Genomic DNA, 19,229 nt, shown 5'->3' with positions numbered 1-19,229 from the left:
TCAAGGTCACGTGACATTTTGAAAAAAAAAAACATTGTATTGCTAATTAATCCATATATGCCAAAATTCAGACCTCCAGCTCTATTGGCTTGCCCACAATTATATATGGGCATAATTAACGAGGTAAAGCATGTGTTGTCATAAGGTCTCCCATCCTACTAAATATAAAGGACATAGCACTTGTGGTTACTTATTTATTGACATTATCGTGTATTGTAGTAAAAGGTTACCGAGGTCACATGACATTATGTCAAAAAATTTCTATCCTATAGTCTATCCCTATATACTAAAAATCATACATTTACCTCTATTGGCTTGCTCAAAATTTGATATGCACATAATTAATGAGGTACAATATGTGGCGTCACAAGGTGTCCCGTCATACCAAATATGAAGGGTATAGCATTATTGGTTCCTGAGTTATGGACAAATATGTATATTTGAGGTCAAAGGTCACCGAGGTCACATGACATTTTGTCAAAAAAATTTTATTGCTAAGTTATCCCTACATACCAAAAATCAGACTTCTAGCTCTATTGGCTCGCTCAAAATTAGATATGCGCATAATTAATGAGGAACAATATGTGGCGTCATAAGGTGTGAGTAACCTTGTGTCCCATCATACCAAATATGAAGGGTGTAGCACTTGTGGTTACTGAGATTTAGGACAAATACATATGAGGTCAAAGGTCATTGAGGTCACGTGACATTTTGTCAAAAAAATTGTATTGCTAAGTTATCCATATATACCAAAAATCAGACCTCTAGCTCTATTGGCTCGCTCAACATTAGATATGCACATAATTAATGAGGTACAATATGTGGCGTCATAGGGTGTCCCATCATACCATATATGAAAGGTTTAGCACTTGTGGTTACTGAGTTATGGACAAATATGTATATTCGAGGTCAAAGGTCACCAAGGTCACGTGACATTTGTCAAAGTGTCTGAGATATCTGCGTGAACGGATGGACTCACATGGATGGACTCACAGACTGACATGACCCAATCTATGAGCCCCCTGGACTTTTCTATGGCGACTAAAAACTGTGTCACTGCATCCTTTTTGCAATATGAATACAATGAGAAACTATTTTTTTATTTTTCTTGGCCTTATACATGGGAGTCTATGGACTGCCTTATACATGGGAGTCTATGGACTGCCTTATACATGGGAGTCTATGGACTGCCTTATACATGGGAGTCTATGGACTGCCTTATACATGGGAGTCTATGGACTGCCTTATACATGGGAGTCTATGGAGGTGAAAACTAAAAAGTCCTCTAACACGGCCAAATTTGATCGCATTGTGAAACAAATCGATGTGCATCTGTATGTGGTAGGGTACTATCCTTGTACCAAGTTTGAACGAAATCGCTCCAGGTGTCTCTGAGATATCTGCGTGAACGGACGGACGGACGCATGGACGGACGGACGCACGGACATGACCAAACCTATAAGTCCCCCCGGACGGTGTCCGTGGGGACTAAAAACTTGTTTGGTTTCTAATGAATTACATGACATTGTTAAATGTTATACTTTGTCTGCTATTCTTGACAGTAAAGTTAAATTGAAAAAAAATGAAATGTAATTACAACTTTCTCTCTTAAGCTTTGATAAAAATCGATCCAATCAATTATATATGGTTATTCAAAAATACCGGAATTTATGTCCGAGTACATCGTGCAGCGGAGGTATTGTCCGAGATGTGCATAATTTCAGTCAAATTCACCGGTTTTGGACTGACCATGATTTGCTTTGTGAAGTACTGAATGTTAAGAAGTATATATTGTTGTAAAAATGTAAAATATTCTCTTCTTTCCTCGCGTTGACGTACATGTGTTTTGAGGTCAAAGGTCAAATAGCGTCCAATAACACCTAAAGTTATTGTACTCCTCGTCAAAGTTATTGGACTCCGCGTCCTCTGATACCAACACTTACTGTACGACGAAACTCCACAGGTTACAGACGCAGGTGTATAATAATACGTGTTATCAAACATACGAACAAAGTAACTCCTGAACAATGTTACTGAAAAACCTGTTCTTTATGATAGAACAATAGGTGATATTAGACTGAAAGATTCAGTCGCGTGCGGGCGCTCCGGCGCACTGCGACCTACGACCCTTTACCACGACTGAAGGCACACTGTACTTGGCCGCGGCAAACTCAAAGAAAAAAAGTACCGCCCACAACTGACTTCACAGACTTTTCAAATATGTAAATCATGGTAGTGTAATTTGAATATTGCTCACGTGGGCTGTTTACGGGCATAATGAACACGCGGTAGTCAAGACAACAATGTCGATCAACTGCATCGGCAGCGCCGACATTGCATAATCGCTCTACTCGGCAGATGAAAACAACGACAAGCGGCTAGCCTATAAACTTACATGTAGATACAATCACCGTCCCTCCACCCACACAATATTGTCTGGCTCAATTGACGCCTATAAAAAAAACTCCATAGCGTCTTTCGCGCTGAGCGCAGCAGAATGTGCAGTCTGCGGGGAGCTCGGAAGAAAAGGTCGATCTTTTCGAAAACGACCGATATCGAGAAACTGAAGCAACTCTACACAAACAAAACATTACCGTACACACTAATCCAAACTTCCCTACAAAAATCCGACGCGAAACAACATTTTTATTAACACAAACAATCGGATAAGAATGTAGGAACACATTTTTGAAACGAATCAAACACAAACTCGACACAAAAACATTTTGGATAGTTAGGTGGGGAGCCTCTTTCACATTTTTACTTTCGCGCTGAGCGCAGCAGAATGTGCAGTCTGCGGAGAGACTGTAGACTCTCGGAAGAAAAGGTCGATCTTTTCGAAAATGACCGATATCGCCGAGAAACTGAAGCAACTCTACAGTGGAACTGACGTCTGGACATCACAGCGGAGCCTGCCTTTGTAAAAAATAAACACAGTGTGCTTCGTCGATGGCAATTCCAACAAGATTCTCTTGATAGACATCGCAACTGAGTAATCTCCGCCACTCTCTCGTCATGATAGCCTCTCTAGTGAACCATGGATGTAAAAAAATAGACTACTTTTTACATCCATGAGTGAACTGAACACAACCTGGAATTTACCACGCACAATTTGTTCCTTGGTACGTACGTCGTTTCGGAGATCTGAACCGATCAAAGCCGCCTTCACACCCGTTTCACTGCACTTCTGAACTTGATCTTTCATGAGTGAAATCAGGGGCGAAATCCCCAGAGCGATCGATCCTGAACGGTTCTTAAGTGTGTCCATAACTTTGGGTGCCAGCGTGTAAATCATAGATTTCCCATACCGTGGGGCCCTGTTGGTAAAATAGCGGATACATCTCTGCCGCCGCTAAAACTCTTTGAGTGCGTCTCTTTGCTCTCTTTTCAACATAATATTATATAGGTCTACATCAGAACATTTACTGACTGCCTCGGCAATGCGAGTCAGCGATTGTTCGGCCATAATGATCAAATCGGAACGCTAGCCACAGACGTCAACGTGAGTATAGCTTCGGCCGTTCGATTTTTCAATACTTCAAGTTTGAGAAAACACGTTGTGTTTGTTGACAAACGAGACATGATATAAGCTAATAGGCGGGACAAAAGCCTGGCGACAGTTTTTAATATGCTAATCACGATCACGCACTGAGTGAGCGATGTGGGCGGTCTTTTTACGCCATACTGTCAATTAACTCGTTTCTGTAATATGATTGGTTCCAACAAAATTTGTTGGAGAACAGGATTTCAACAGTGTGCCTTCAGTCGTGGTAAAGGGTCGTAGGTCGCAGTGCGCCGGAGCGCCCGCACGCGACTGAATCTTTCAGTCAATAGGTGATATTTGATCTCAGTGTGTAAAGAAGCCATAACTTTTATCGTCAGTATAAGTCTGCCAATTAGCTTTAAAACCAAACGTATCTTCATGTTGTTGAATGCCATGCTGGTGAAATCCAATAAATTTCTCGAGTTGAATCGATTTCACAATCTACGGTGCTCCTACTCTCTTAAAAAGAGTGATCAGCAATAAATTTAACCGCTTGGCTAAATCCCCACCTCAAAACAAGTTTTCAAGGTTGCTCAAGTCATTTAAAAATTGTGGTGTTTTTGTGCAACAAAGGAAAACCCCTTTTCCTTTAATGTGGTCTAATTTCCATTAATAATTTGTGTTCATATTTGTAGACGAACGGTTATCGCACTGTTTTCTAAATGTCACTTCAAAGGAATAAAATGTTTGCGCCTCTAATATCTTCTGGTTGTTCAATTCCATAGTGAATTAATGTCAATTTTACACAATATTTATTCATAGGAGCAAAACACATGAATACATCATACTCGATTTACTTCAGATGTCAACATTCTCTAAACAGGTGCGTATATTTTTCAAACTTTACCAAGTTTACTAATTTCCTAAGTCCTCATTTGTTTGGGAGTCTTTGAAACATTCTTCCTTTGTGGATCATTCATGGCCTGTGCTGGCGTTAGTCATTATCTTTCCTTGTCTGTACACATCATCTGCTTCAAGTACGAAGGGTTTCTTTCGCAGCTTTAGAAATGTGGCAAATATCACAGCAAATAATATCGCCTGTGAGAAAATACAACGATGTATAATTTTATGAGTCAATGATTTACAAATCAAGTTCCAGTAAAAGTAATAGAATGCTCCATGATATCACCTTGAACATTTCATATAGCCATGGATTATATTTATGTGGCGTAAAAAACGTGGCGAAGGAGAGTCCTAACGCTGCATGCTGATTTCACGCAAACAACTGCACGATAGGCAAACAATGAAAATAAGTTATTGAGTGACCTACTCTAGTTTCCGAGCAGGTTGCATGAAGAAAGCATTTTTTGGCCTGAATAAGACGGGAGTAAAGTAAAACTCGCACTATGGAAGCTAGTTACATGTACTTAACCAATAATGTACCCCCCCCCCCCCCCTCCCCGGCCAATAATGGACGAGAGGAAACTTTGCACGACATAATGAATGAGGCTTGGCCGAGTACATAATGGAGTTTAAAGTTTGCTCGAGCGCATTATGGGCGTGAAGTGAGTTACATTATTTCTATTGCTTTGTAGAAAATTTGTAGTGAATTTGTAGATGTAGGGAACATCTGTACCACAATATAGATAATCGGATAAATTATCATTACAAGTCTGTGTGGGACGTAACAAAACTCACTGATATTGACAAAGCTATAATACAATGTCAAATATGGTATTTCAGTATTTACGCACCGACAAACTCTAAAATTTACCCTTAATCTTGATGTCGATATATCATCGTGACACGGTAGAGATTGACGGTCAATTTATTTATTTGAATTGAAAATCGCCAAGTCAACAGAAAAGGCTACATCACATTGTCAGCCAAATAATGCTCCTGCACTGGGACAGCTAGCTCAGCCCTCAACTTTTTGCTGCGCCTTGTTATATAGGTGTGAATATTTGACTATACATTACCAAATGAAAAGTTTATATACAACGGTAATACATATTTTGCCATCACAAACACAAAGGAAAATCGGGATTCAAATTGTAACAAAACGAATTATAGATCATTTTATAAATAAGCCTGTGTATGTGTATTTGAGTTTTCACAAACATTTAGAGAGAGACAGATAGAAAGATAGATAGATATTTAGATAGATAGATAGATAGATAGATAGATAGATAGATAGATAGATAGATAGATAGATAGATAGATGATAGATAGATAGATAGATAAATAGATAGATACATAGATCTATTAGATAGATTAAAAGAAAGAAAAAAACAAAGAAAGAAAGAGAGAAAGGAAGAAAGAAAGGGAAAGAAAGATGGACGGATTGACTGATTGATTACTGGATGGATCGACGGCTGAATAGATCTTCACACACATACATAAATACATAGATAGATACATAGATACATAGATACAAAGATACATAGATACAAAGATGCATACAATACATACATACATACATACATACATACATACATACATACATACATGTGGACAAGCCGACAGAGATACAGCTTAGTGGCAGTCAGATACACCGTAAGACCGACATAAACATAAACATAAATATTTTCCCACCTTGAACGGTTCAACAAGAGCCGCTGAAGAAATCAACGATGTTAACTCCGCTATTAACCACCGCTTGGATTTCTCCGGACCCCATTCAAGACTGTACAGAATTACGAAGAAGGTTGAGACAACTGATGACGTGAACACCAGAACCCATGCGATTATTCTGTAGCATCGAGATGCCATACTTCGAGGAACATTTGCAGACTCCGGGCTTTCTCGATCAGCAAATTCATTGTTGGTAGTTGGGGAAATCTTAAAGTCGCGTCTTGATTTCTTGAAAAGCGTTACCATGGTGATGGAGACGGGTAGCGTAACTAGACTACTGATCAGGGCAATATAGACTGTACCGAATGACAAACTTTGTGACCCAATCTCAACTGTTTTCGTCGACTGCACTCTATCTTCTGTTTCATAAAACATCGCGTTGACGATCATAGCAAGACATAACATGGCGGCGCAACAAGACAGACGTTGAACTCTGGTGAAGTTACTCGGCATTTGTCGGGTCAAAAGTGAACCCCACATGTACTCATCGTAAACTTGAATGCGAATGTGACTTGATAAAAGATGAACGAATCTCAGGAATTGGCCTTCTTCAGAAACCGTCAACTTGATATTCTTCTTGTCTTGATCGTCAACCCGCATAATCCAATCGTAGCAAGTGAAATTGAACCTGCAAAAAATGCAACACGACTCTCAGAGAGTGACACGGTGGTTACGACACTCGTAATCCTTCGCTAAAAGATGGACAATGTTTGGGAATAATATACTTATCACATGCACAAACCAAGAGCCCGTGATATCTTTGCGGAATAAAAGGAGTTTCCCTGATCTATTCGCGTTTAATCTTTTGATATACATTTGAAATTATATCTTCTTCACGCCGTGGGTAAATTGTCAATCAAGGAACTGTTCGTGTACGGAGAAAATATCAGACGTCGGCAAGGGTATAAACGATTTCAAAGATCGCATAAGCTTGGTAATCTACCTTCGACAAAGTTTTGCTACTTTTCTGGAACGGAAATCGACTGAATGTCAAAGTGGCTAACATTGTAACGTCGGTACAACCACGCGTGTTTAACCCTGGTTGCGACCCGACCAGTTTTGAATTCGTTGTTTCCGAAAATCATTCACGTAATTCCTACGGGACATGTGGGCGTTGCACTCTTGTGTTGTCATTGTTCGAGTTATTATTGTCACAATCTGTGACCATTCTTGATTTTATGACTAGACATTTGGAGGCTAAGCGTGCGGTCTTGGCACAGCACTTGGTATACCTTTGTATACTGCACATGAAAGTACTCTCGTGCGTCAAAGTTCAGGCGGAGGTGGGGCCTAGATATATGAATACAAATTCCAATATTTGCGACAAAACAAAAACACAGGGATTCAAAATAAAATATGCCAAGTGGATGTACTTTGAGAGGTAATCATTTGATTTTTACGAAAGTTTTATGTCAGACACAAAGTTTGATCGTGGGCCACCGTGTCGTTTGTTCATAAGAACATCGAAGATTAACGTATAATTATCACATGAACTGGCCCGAATCGTCACCTGTGTGACGTAGAACAGGACAGATAGAAAATCCGAATTACCCCTGTTGTACGTCATCAACCGGAACTTTTTTCTGCAGTAGTATACCGTTTGTCTCATCGCGGCTGGCGGCTGAGCTTGCGAAGCATTTACCTGACCAGCATAGCGTGATTTCCGTAAACAATATTTAGAAAAAATAAAGCGATACTTGTTTGTGATAAGCTGTATTCAGAATGGCCTGAAAGTTTGACATGCTTGGTTAAATATCAAGGTGTTGAACTGTACTAAAATACTATATCCTATAAACCTGACGGGCTGCAGGCGGTAACTGCTAACGACGAACGATGGGGCCGGAAAATAGCGGGAACATTAGGACAAATTTTTTGTCGTCTGCGCCTTTCTCAGTATTTTGCCAGTCGGTAAGGTGCGTCTAACGTTCGCTGCTACGAAAACTGAGCAGAAAACACGGCAAAATGGCCCAAGAACGTCCAGAAGATCTCGACGAAGAAATTCGCGAGCTATTCCGTCTAGCGGAGGAATTGGGAGCTACTGGAACAGATGATTTTTTTGGTATGGAGGAAAATACGCGGCCCGTTTCCTCTAACGTTCAGCCATCGCGATCGCGCTACGTCGAGTTCTCGGAGACCGACAAGCAAGAGCTGATCACCGAACAGAGGAAGAAAAATACGGTGCAGTCCACAAATTGCGCCGTAAACCAGTTCAACAAGTGGATGCGTACTATGCGACCTTCAGAAACAAGACCGATATCCGAAATTCCACCAGATGTCCTTGACTGCTATCTCGGCAGCTTTTACGCTGGCGTCCGTCAAAAAGATGGTTCTGAGTACGAACCAGACTCGCTTACGACCTACCAGCGTGGGATAGATCGCTTCCTCGGTGAGAATGGTTACAAATTCTCGATCAGCCGCGATAAAGAATTTAGCAATTCGCAGGCAACTTTAAGAGCGAAACGTGCCCAATTGAAGACCCAGGGCAAAGGCAATAAACCAAATGCAGCCGAAGAATTAACGGAACGCGAGGAGGAGCTCCTTTTTGAAAAAGGTGTGATCGGCACACACAACCCCGAAGCGCTACTATTTCTTGTTTGGCTAAACAACCAGAAACTCTTTGGGTTCAGAGGCTGTCAAGAGAGCAGACAGATGCTGTGGGGAGACATCGCCTTGAAGCGTACCGCTGACAACACCGAATTCTTAGAATTCAACGAGAGGGAAAATAAGACAAGATCTTCCGGGAAACGGAACGAACAACACTAGGGCCTATCCACCGAAGGCTTTCGCTATTCCTGACGACCCCTCTCGCTGTCCCGTGTACGCGTATAAACAGTATGCGCTCCGTCGACCGCCAAGTCATCAAGCGAACGACGCGCCCTTCTATCTGGCGATAAATTATAAACCAGAAACATCTATTTGGTTCAAACGTCAACCGATGGGAGCGAACAAGTTAGATACCATCTTGAGTACGATCTGTAAGAAAGCCGGTATCGAGGGTAAAAAAATCAACCACAGCGTGAGACGAACAACCATCAGACGTCTGCATGACAGCGGAGTTCCCCCAACAAAACTCATGCAGCTCTCCGGTCACCGAAACGTGCAAAGCGTGAACCATTACGCGGTGAATTCGCTCGACGATCAGCAGCGGATGTCGGAGATTCTCTCGCGATCTTCACGTTTAAAACCAACCTGCACTGCGTCAGAAAGAACACCAAATGACAGACCGGAAGACGCTAACAACCCAGAACCGCGACCGGTTATTTCTGGGGCAACGTTAACATCGAACGTCAGCAGCAACGTCGTCTCCTCCGCGACCGCGTTTCAACATCCTGCGGCAACAGCGGCAGTCGGTGGAATATTTGGTACTGCAACTTATAATAATTGCACGATAAACGTTGCAGTAAATATCGGAGGAGCAACATCACCTCAGTCTCCGAAACGCAAACGTCGTCGTGTGGCAGTAATATACGACAGCAGTGAGGACAGCCAAAGTCAGTAAGCCGGTCGGCCAACCATCTAACCCAAACCATAAACGGCCCTTTTGAGGGCCACCACATTTTCCAAAAAGAGAACTACCGTTACTTTGTCATGATGTTCAATTATCAAAATTACCTTTAAAATGTAAAGTTTTTATTGTTCAAACAACAATTTCTAGCGATAAGGCGCCGAATAAATAAAAATATTCACGCGATAATCGTACAGGCCAGTAACAAACAGAGCCGGTCGAAGCTGTCTTCAAATTGCAAATCGACCGGCCCACCCCGGCAGTAAAATGATTGACAGACGTTTCCTTTGCTCTGTATCAAAATTTAAGCCCACGTGACTTACAACGGCTCCCTGATTGGTAGCCTTCACACCCAACTCACATTTATGAATGAAAGTAATCTGCATATCACCAGGAGTAACCGATCGTTCACAGCTAGCTATGCGCAAACAGGAAAGAAAGTAATCAGGCCCACAAAAATTCTACTCAATGGAATATCTCTGCAATCCTACGAAATAATTTTGTTACATTTTATCTAACTTAGAGTTCGAAGACTGTTCATGTGATAAATATATAATCCCAGGAAAATTTTTCTGTGTTTGACGTCATCGTACACTCGTGTTTTTCGTGGAGCCGCACAACTTCTAGCCCTCGGCTCGAAGTTGTGCGGCTCCGCGAAAAACACTCGTGCACGATGACGTCAAACAAAGAAAAATTTCATGGGATTATATATAAGAATTCGATATGCCAAAATTGATGACATAGATGCGGGGTGCCGTAAAGTAGAACGACAAGAGGATAAATCCCGTATTGTTTATGAAGAGATGACATAGTAAGCGTGTGCATGTGATAATACCACAATGCCAATGTAGAATCTGCAAAACTTATTTCACCACTTATATAACAGTGATGCACAGCAAGAACACAGTACAACATCACATACCCACACACTCTGTCTCTCTCTCCCTCTCCCACTCTACATGCTACCAACACTGATATCTATCTATCTATCTATCTATCTATCTATCTATCTATCTATCTATCTATCTATCTATCTATCCAATTCATATAATTACCATGGTGTGCACTAAATATCAATAAACTACATCGGAGTAGATAAACCCGGACATCTTTATTCTGTGCTGCCACAATATTTGTTTCGATTATTTACATGCAACTCGATGTGTGATTTAGCACGCAGTGAAATAGTGGGATAAGCGAATCTGACGATAAACAGTACAGCGTTCAAGTGTCAATAACATCAAGGAATGTGTTTGACTTACCGTTCTTTTTTCTGCAAATCAACTATCTCAATCCTCTCTAAATACCACTTATCATACACTTTCGCATCCGATAATCGGAGATCTATGTCCATACAGAGAATTGGCCCCAGGTGGTACCTTTCTGACACAAGGAAGCTACAAATACTTCCTGTTTTTAAGTTCTGGAACATATGTAACAGTATATAGGTATTGCTTAATCGGAGAAGTGTTTCAAGTATTAAAGTACATGTCAAGTGAAAAACAACGTTCAACTTAACGTTAGATTATGGCGATGCATATAACAGATTACTCTTTGTATATTCAATTATGGACCAAACTTGGACAGTAGTTATTTTCCGCTGGCATGTGACTACTTGAATGGAGGTCAAGAAGCAACTTGAATTCAGCCGCACGGTCATTCGATAATGTTGTTGGCGAGATTAAAGATCGTTTTTCAGATTTCTGAAATCATAAACATGTCATTGCTTACCAAACGGCGCTTCTTGTCCACAAGGTGAATAATTCTGCTTCGTCTGGAGTCACCAAACAGTTGAATAGCCACTGGGCTGGTAGTACCAGAACCGGGTCTAAGGCCAGTGAAGACTGTTATGCGATAAAAGTACCGTTCATCGGATGTGTTATGAATCTGGGGAGCTGATCTCCACTAGAGAAAAAAAGTTTGGCATTATAAAGATATACTGTGCGATAAAGAACACATTTTCTATGATCTGGGTAGAAAAGTTATCAATAAAATTGTACATTTATAATAATAACTTTTATCACTCTATGTCCGTAGACATTGTTATCACATATAAATGAACATCAGCGACCATAAAAACAATATCAAATTTCTCGTCGATGAATGTCCCTGACAAATCTACAAAAGTCACGCAATTGCCCTGGGTATATAATCGCAGTTTTACATTTCCCTACAGCTAATTCGTCGACTAATGGGGCAGAATTCTTAGTGGAAATGACCAGTTATTGATATTCGTTAGATGTTATAATACTTCGTTCGCGCAATAGTGCAGAGTGTGACAATAATTTGAACAAAACACGAGTGTTCTCTCACTTCAACCATACAATGAACCCGAAAATCAAAATTCGTCCACGAAAGAGAGGCCAAACAATGACGCTCATTTGCAATAGTCGAACTAACATGTCAAGGATAGTTTACCCTGGGCAATGTCTACCGGATACTCATCTTAAACCCTGTCCCTGAAGCGTTGGAGTGGGAAATGTGGGCTAAAAAGTCTTTTGTTATTTGTCCTAGTACTGAACAAACAATGACTTACGGGAAGTTTTCAATTTCTTCTGAAAATATAAGTCCCTAAAAACTTACATTTCGCAAATCTTCTTTGTCCTTCCTTCTCATGATAATTGCCAGTCCGACATACAGAACAAATAAAGATATCACAGTTGCAAGAACCACTGGGCTGTGAGTGATGTCCTTGTTGAAGACGCTACCAAAATTGATGTCATTAACCGGAACTACAAAGTGGGCCGCGGTGAATGATGTAAGGTGATTGCAGACACAAATGGTGAAGTCGTCGGTTGATGCATTCGTATCGGGCTAAAACATAACAAATGTGTTATTGAAGTATTTTCCATTACGGCCACAAATTTTTAACAAAGTCAAATGTAGTAAAGTTAAAGAAAGGGTGTCGTTATTTTGAAATTCAGAAGTACACCCCTCATTCTCTCACGTTTGTACATGTTAGTTCGGAGAAATTAGTTACTTACTTCAAACTTGCAAACGTAGTGTTTTTCGGTCAGAAGTTAAGGTTTAAAATGGTGCGGAATTGACGTTTAAGAAGATTACTAGGGTGTAGATTACACATGGCTTTTGCTTTGTCACATGGGGCTGCGATTGAATGTTTGGGCAAACATTTAATCGCAGTGTAACCTTTATCTTGTTCGAAATTGCACATATAGTCCCAGCTGGTAGTTAGTAATAAGTGCACACACACACCTAAATGAATACATTTTCACAAACTGTTTTTAGTTTAAAATAAATTCATAAAAATAATGCTTAAAGGATACAACTAGTGGGATTCAAGGCTTAGTCGTAAAAAGCACAAAATATCATAGAGAGATTGTATCCTTACCCAGCATCCATCAGTCTGCCATCTCTGGTTGTGTTCGTCCCAGTACAGGCAGGATAAATACGACATGGACAACATTATGTTGTGGGAACCACCATTATCGACATTGCCAGCTTTGAAATAACCAAGTATCAAACAATTTAACTCACATTAAATATCGTTAATATCTAAGTTGTTGTGACGACATCAATGGTATAATTCTATCAACAACAACAATTTGTATCTTCCTTTGTTGTAAGGTATTATTACTCAGCGTTTGAGGTACTATTTGAGTGAGTGATCTTCCATCAAGATGTGGCTTCCAACAATATTATAGATAATAATCACTCATGGCAACAATTCCGATGCGGCGAGAAGCATAGACGAATAGCCGGTATCGATTTTGTACACTCCTCGAGGTTTTAATATTTTTTCAGTATTTTTCTCAAGAAAACTTTAAAATTATCTAGCAACGTCTCGAACGAGGATACAAATGAAGTATTTACGGATTTGAAATATAAAACGGCGGCCAACCTGGAGGGTAAAGGTAGATTAACGATTATAACAAACACAAGATGGAGAAAAATCAAGTTGCTTATCAGGCTTCAAAATGGTTACACAAGTTGAACACCAGAAAAATGTCGTTATATGATGTGTTCAAAAACCACCTCTGGCGCATTCTACTCCTCAATAATTTGTTTGAACACTCACGCAAGGTGTAACGGATACAAGAAGCAATACTTGCCTACGTCTATCATAAAATTGTGAGAATCTATATCAGATGTTGTATTTGCTTTAAGGGTCTTCGTAGAACCACTGGGAATATTCCAGTAGTTGTCGTACATAGTCTTGTTTGGTTTCCTGTTCACACGTTGGTAGACTTCGTACCAAAAATCAGTCACCAGAGAATCTAAATGAATCTTGAGTATTTGAGCTGGGATGGTCAGATTAACGGTAAACTCGATTCTATCCCCGACAGATGCATTTAGATATATGGTGTTATTATAATCGTTATTCATGTTGGTGACTTTCACGATGTAGGTATCACTGGTCTTAGCCGAATTGCCATTCCGATCAAGAGTTTCTAGAGTCAGCACAGGTTGTAGTCTTAATGCCCTAGGAGACGTGCATTGCTTAGGGTTAACCATGGACCCTATAAACTGAACGGACAGAAAATACACCATGAAGTGTCGATTGCTATAGGTAAATCTAACATCACATGCGTCCCGAAAATGAAAGACGTGAGTTTTGCTCAATCTTTCCACTAGGAATGTATCAACCATTCTCTTTTAAATTAAGAATAAAAATCGGGGTCACCTTGCAAATTTTGGTACTAGAGATAAAATTACACAAGTTTTACCATAACATGAAATTCAACATGGCTGTCATCCTGTGTGAAATCTTCGGAGAAAAATAAATTTTCGATTTTCAAAAAACTAAGAGGGTGAAATTTTTTCTGACATCAAGATCTTTAAAATGAATCCCTTCAAGTGGTGGTTCAGAAAATAATTGGAAACGTTGGAGAGTCCAAATATCTGTCCCCAAGGGGCATGCTACCTTAGCATGCACTCACTTTTAGGTTTTGTCAGATGTACGCTGTCAACTAATCGGCTGTCTAAGGCATACTAAGGTCTACTACCTCTTCATCTGACTGTGGTAAAATGGAAAATGTGAGAAAATGGCCGTCTAGTGGCCGTATTTGATCGTACTGGAAGTCAACGCATACCGATCTATTTATAAAAGTCTGTTGTGTAAATGAACCAGATAGAGAAAAACATCGACGTTTGTCAGTCATAAGAAAACATATTGCCAAAGATACATAATTGTTGTTAATATTTTTTTCACAATTTACCGTCTTTTTACTTTACTTTTTGCTTTACTGACCGTGCAGAAACTTTCCTGAAGGGATTTGCTAAAATGAAAAATACTCATGACGAAACAGAATAATAACACAATTCACAGCATATTGAACTTGTGCAATACAACTATCAGAAGTTATTTCGTCCATTTTATCGAATATGACTCATTCGCAAAAGAAACATTTCCCTTAGAGACTGAACAACCAGGCAAATAGAGATCTAGGAATTTATGCAGTGGCGAAAACGTTATGTGAAATATAATAGTCCTTTTACGTTCCATTTAAAAGTGGGAAGCAATGCGAATTCATGTATGGAGACTGTTTTCATCATTTTCGGTTTATTGACACTGTCCCTAATGACGAACAACAGCAAAACGTTGCCTTGAAGACCAGTGTCATTTTTATCCGAAGTGATCCCCCAAAATCCTGGCATTGCATTTTCAATGATTCGCAAATATTGACATTTTGAATTTTTGTAGGTGCCCATGAAAAAAGCCAGTGTGTCAATTACCAAACAAATGAATAATTTATAAAAAAATCAAAAGCAGAAACAAATGAATTGTGCAGAACAGTTCGAAGTTAGTTTTTTGCAACCGTCGGTGGTATCGTAAGACAAAATTCAATTTTGGCCAATTCCTACCCTTAGGCCTTAGAAAACGATCAACCTACCTTTGTCGATGTGTTTACGGCACTACTAACGTTTCTTGGTATAAAGAATCCACCAGCTTCAGAAACGTGTTTATTGCTATGGGAATTGTGTTCAGTGTATTTAGATACTGCGGCCTGTATTTGTCGTGCATCGTAATTTCTGTATGTGTCCTCCTCCTCTTTAGATGATTCAAGTGTTGATAGTGACTTGTTAAGGCAAGCATCTATGGCATCGAACGTCAGGGATGTTATTAAAGAATCCTACAGGGTAACATTATAAGATTTAAATTGATCGAAAATCTCTATCCTTCTCTAGTATAAAAAAGATGATGTACGAAAATATCTGATCGCAGAACTTATCCTTTTTCTCCAACTTAATATTTTACAATGACGAGCGAACATTTACAGAAATGAATGTGAAGTTCGTAGAATATATCGTAGGTGGTATAGTATGGCGCATAATCAAAGCCAACATTCAAACTCCAAGGCTATTTTTGACTCATATACCGGTCGAATTATCAACTTTCGAACTCCCAGTTTGGACTCATAATCGCATTATCAACTTTCGAATTCCCGGTTTGAACTCTTAGTCATATATTCAACTTCCGATCAGGTATTTTTGACTAACTCCCAGTTTGGAATCGAAGTCACATTTTCAACTTTGAACACCCATTTTTGACTAATTGTCATTTCAGACTCGAAGTCGCATTATCGACTTTCATACCCACGGTTTTCGAACTCCCATTTTTTACTTGAAGTCGCACCACCGACGTTCTTCTTAGCAGTTTTTCAAGTGTGCGGGCATTCCTGAGCTGCTTCATCATACTTAGCCTCCTTTATCTCTTTTGGGACATTCTTACGTCAGAATGCGTCATTGACACGTCATATTTAGTTATAAGATTATCCAGGTTATTGAGTGATGCTCTAGAGCGCCCATGAAATATTGAACAGTTTCAGAGCCGTTTTTTACCCTGCCAATCTTATCCCCGCTAATTGGATTGGCAGCTGCCGATCTGAGATTTTGACCATTGTCACAAAAATCAAAGCGACTGTCACTAATGTATTAGCAGTGATATATAATCTTGAATTTCTACATTCTATTAAGATATGTTATACCATAGACTCTCGAGAAAAACGGGACAGGCAACTGCGATAGAGAACAAAGGGTCTATGGGATTAGCAGCGTGCGATCTATCTTGGAATAATTAAGAGGTGTTAATGGGTCGGGGACGGAATGAAGCTGGACCCGATCGACTGCACAACGTCCGGTTCATAGACACGTGCATGCGGGTATACGGTAATAATGTTTTCGGATTACAAGTTATTCCGGATTACCCGCAAGTCCATTTTTAGAAAGAAAAGTGTTACAACTATTTTGAGAAGAATTCGTGAAAATGGTTTTAAAGTACTTTTTACATATTGGTAGCGAGATTCGATGCAACTAGAAGTCTGCAGGGAGTTAGTATGTTGCTGTAAAGTGACAAAGTTTCGAATAGAAATCCGAAACACATATCGCTGCAGTTCCAGACTTGACAGCAGTTGACATCACAGAGTTGTTTACATTCCGCAATCGTCCGTGTATCTCCGAATTTTCCCTCGTTTTTGCAGTTTTTTAACCCTCGGAATATTTTCTGTGCAAGGAGTGCTCCATGATTCGGTAAAGTATGTATGTTAACTACTGAAATGTTGTTGTTTGAAAACTGTGAACGGCCAAATTTACGAGGACAGCGTTCAGCTTTGTGTAAATGCATGTCTACCTTACCACTTCTGACTCCACCAACCGTTGGAGAGTCCCGATTTATCGCAAAGTTTCTCCTGACAGCGAAAGTCAGTGTTACAAATATATTTTCTAGTACTTTGCGGATGTACACATGTGTAGCTTATCCGAACTTTGGTGTTTCTTTAGGCTAAAACAGTACCAAAATGTTAGAGGTCGTGTATTTGAGCTCCGATGGAGTAGTCATTTTTATGTACCCTGATTTTCGTCAAATGTTGCGTGACAGATGAAATAAAGGTCAGATTTTCGTTTCGCAAGACTGGTGAAGTATAGAGCTGTCAAACTTGTAAATGTTTGTTGTTATCGGAGATTTTTATGGTTGGAATGTAAACTTATATTGTCGATACCTAGCAAGAGTTTTCTGCAGCGTCAATGGCTAAATGTACACTGTTTTTATAGTCAGGTTTTTTCCCGTTGGCTTCGGCTAGAATCCAAAATGTGATTTCATCGTTACCAGAACATTCATCATGACTAGTATAAAAAAACCCTCAAATTCTCTGTGTCATTACTCTGAACGTGCCATGCAAGAGAAAGTGTACATATTCAGAACGTCAGTTTGATCGTTAATGGGATGCAGTGTTAAGTACGAAGTATTGTTATCGGGGACCGCTTGGTAAATAAACTTTAATATATTCCGAGATAGATCGCACAAAGAAACCTCAGCAGTTGCCTGTCCCGTTTTTCTCGAGGGTCTATGGTTATACTTTTATGTAAGAAGTGATAAAAGTCTGCCCCTCCATCAGGACACGACTGTTGATTCCTTAAGAACTCATTAATTTTTAGGTTTCAAACTCTATTTCCGATCTCCCTATGTTCCGACACACCCATGTTCTGACACAGTATATGCTCCGATAGCATCCGGATGCCGTCACAGTATATGTCAAAATATTAATAAATAATTACGTAAAATCTTATCGGAAAAGCCATTGTAAGAGAGAAGGTGTACATTTCTACCCAATTTAAGTGTTTTCGGTCCTATTTAAAAACATAAATGTACAAACACGATTTGGACTAATTTGAGATTATTTGATGATGAAGTAATGTCGACTTCATCTGCAAATGTAAGCTCTTCTGCTTCCCTTTTTCAGTTACACAGTTGTTTTTATTAGTAATTTGTAACATCACAACATTCAGATATACAGCAATTAACACCGTTGATAAAATGAAAAATGTAAAGATTCAATTATCCACAATTAGTTCCAATCATGTTTACAGACAAATACTTAATTAGAGCCGTCTTTTCCAAATCGTGCGCAAAACAGAGTGTTTATAAAACTTGAATGTGATTTGGAACAAGGTCTTTTCTGAAGAAAGCATAGACCTTTAGTAAATGAACTTCAAACTATGATTTATCCATGTTAAAAATATCATGTAGAAATGACATTACATCCGAAATACGTGATTATCCTTAATCAATCACAAATTTCAAAATGTAAAAAGGACGGAACGTGTTACCGATATCTACATAGAATATACCAACTCTATGAGATCTTGATAGCTTTTGGGCTGAATAAATTTAATGTCGAGTACTGAACATTTTCGTTGCCATCATTTCAAATATTCAAGGACAAGAAACACTCTCTTTAAACACTATGAATTCTTTGACGAATAATAAGATAGAAACCGTCTATAAGCTTTACACATGTGGAAACCAACTGGGTCATTTCGTAGTCATTTTAAAACAGAAAGATCACATGATAGTAAATTTAGATACCCTTTAAGAAATCAGTTTTTAGTACTTCCCCGGGCAACGCTGCGATGTTTTCGATATAAATTTGCACGAAAAGCAGCAGTTGGATTGTTCTCAAAAAGCGTGTCTGCAATTTTTGTATATAAAGTTATGCGCAGTTAAAGTTTTCAAACGTTTTAAATTGAAAGTGCGACTTCGATTCCAAACCAGGAGTTAGTCAAAAATAGGAGTTAGTCAAAAATGAGACTTCGAAAGTTGAGAATGCAACCACTAGTCCAAAATTGGAGTTCTAATTTGGCCTTCATTTC

The 19,229-nt window shown here is 39.4% G+C and overlaps 1 protein-coding gene across 1 annotated transcript; it reads right to left on the bottom strand.

Annotated features, from left to right (window-relative positions):
* Positions 1 to 4,181: 4,181 nt before the first annotated feature.
* On the bottom strand, positions 4,182 to 11,001 carry LOC139130423 (polycystin family receptor for egg jelly-like). The gene is made up of 3 exons (XM_070696212.1): positions 10,886 to 11,001; positions 6,080 to 6,746; positions 4,182 to 4,582 (listed from the first exon to the last, which is right to left on the bottom strand). Exons 1-3 carry the CDS (start codon positions 10,975 to 10,977, stop codon positions 4,457 to 4,459), a joined length of 885 nt encoding a protein of 294 aa, XP_070552313.1. The 5' UTR covers positions 10,978 to 11,001; the 3' UTR covers positions 4,182 to 4,456.
* Positions 11,002 to 19,229: the final 8,228 nt, after the last annotated feature.

The sequence above is a fragment of the Ptychodera flava genome, chromosome 4 (genome assembly GCF_041260155.1).
Source record: "Ptychodera flava strain L36383 chromosome 4, AS_Pfla_20210202, whole genome shotgun sequence".
Lineage (NCBI taxonomy): Eukaryota > Metazoa > Hemichordata > Enteropneusta > Ptychoderidae > Ptychodera > Ptychodera flava.
The sequence above is the reverse complement of the archived record's forward strand: the minus strand, read 5'-3'. Positions and strand labels throughout refer to the sequence as shown.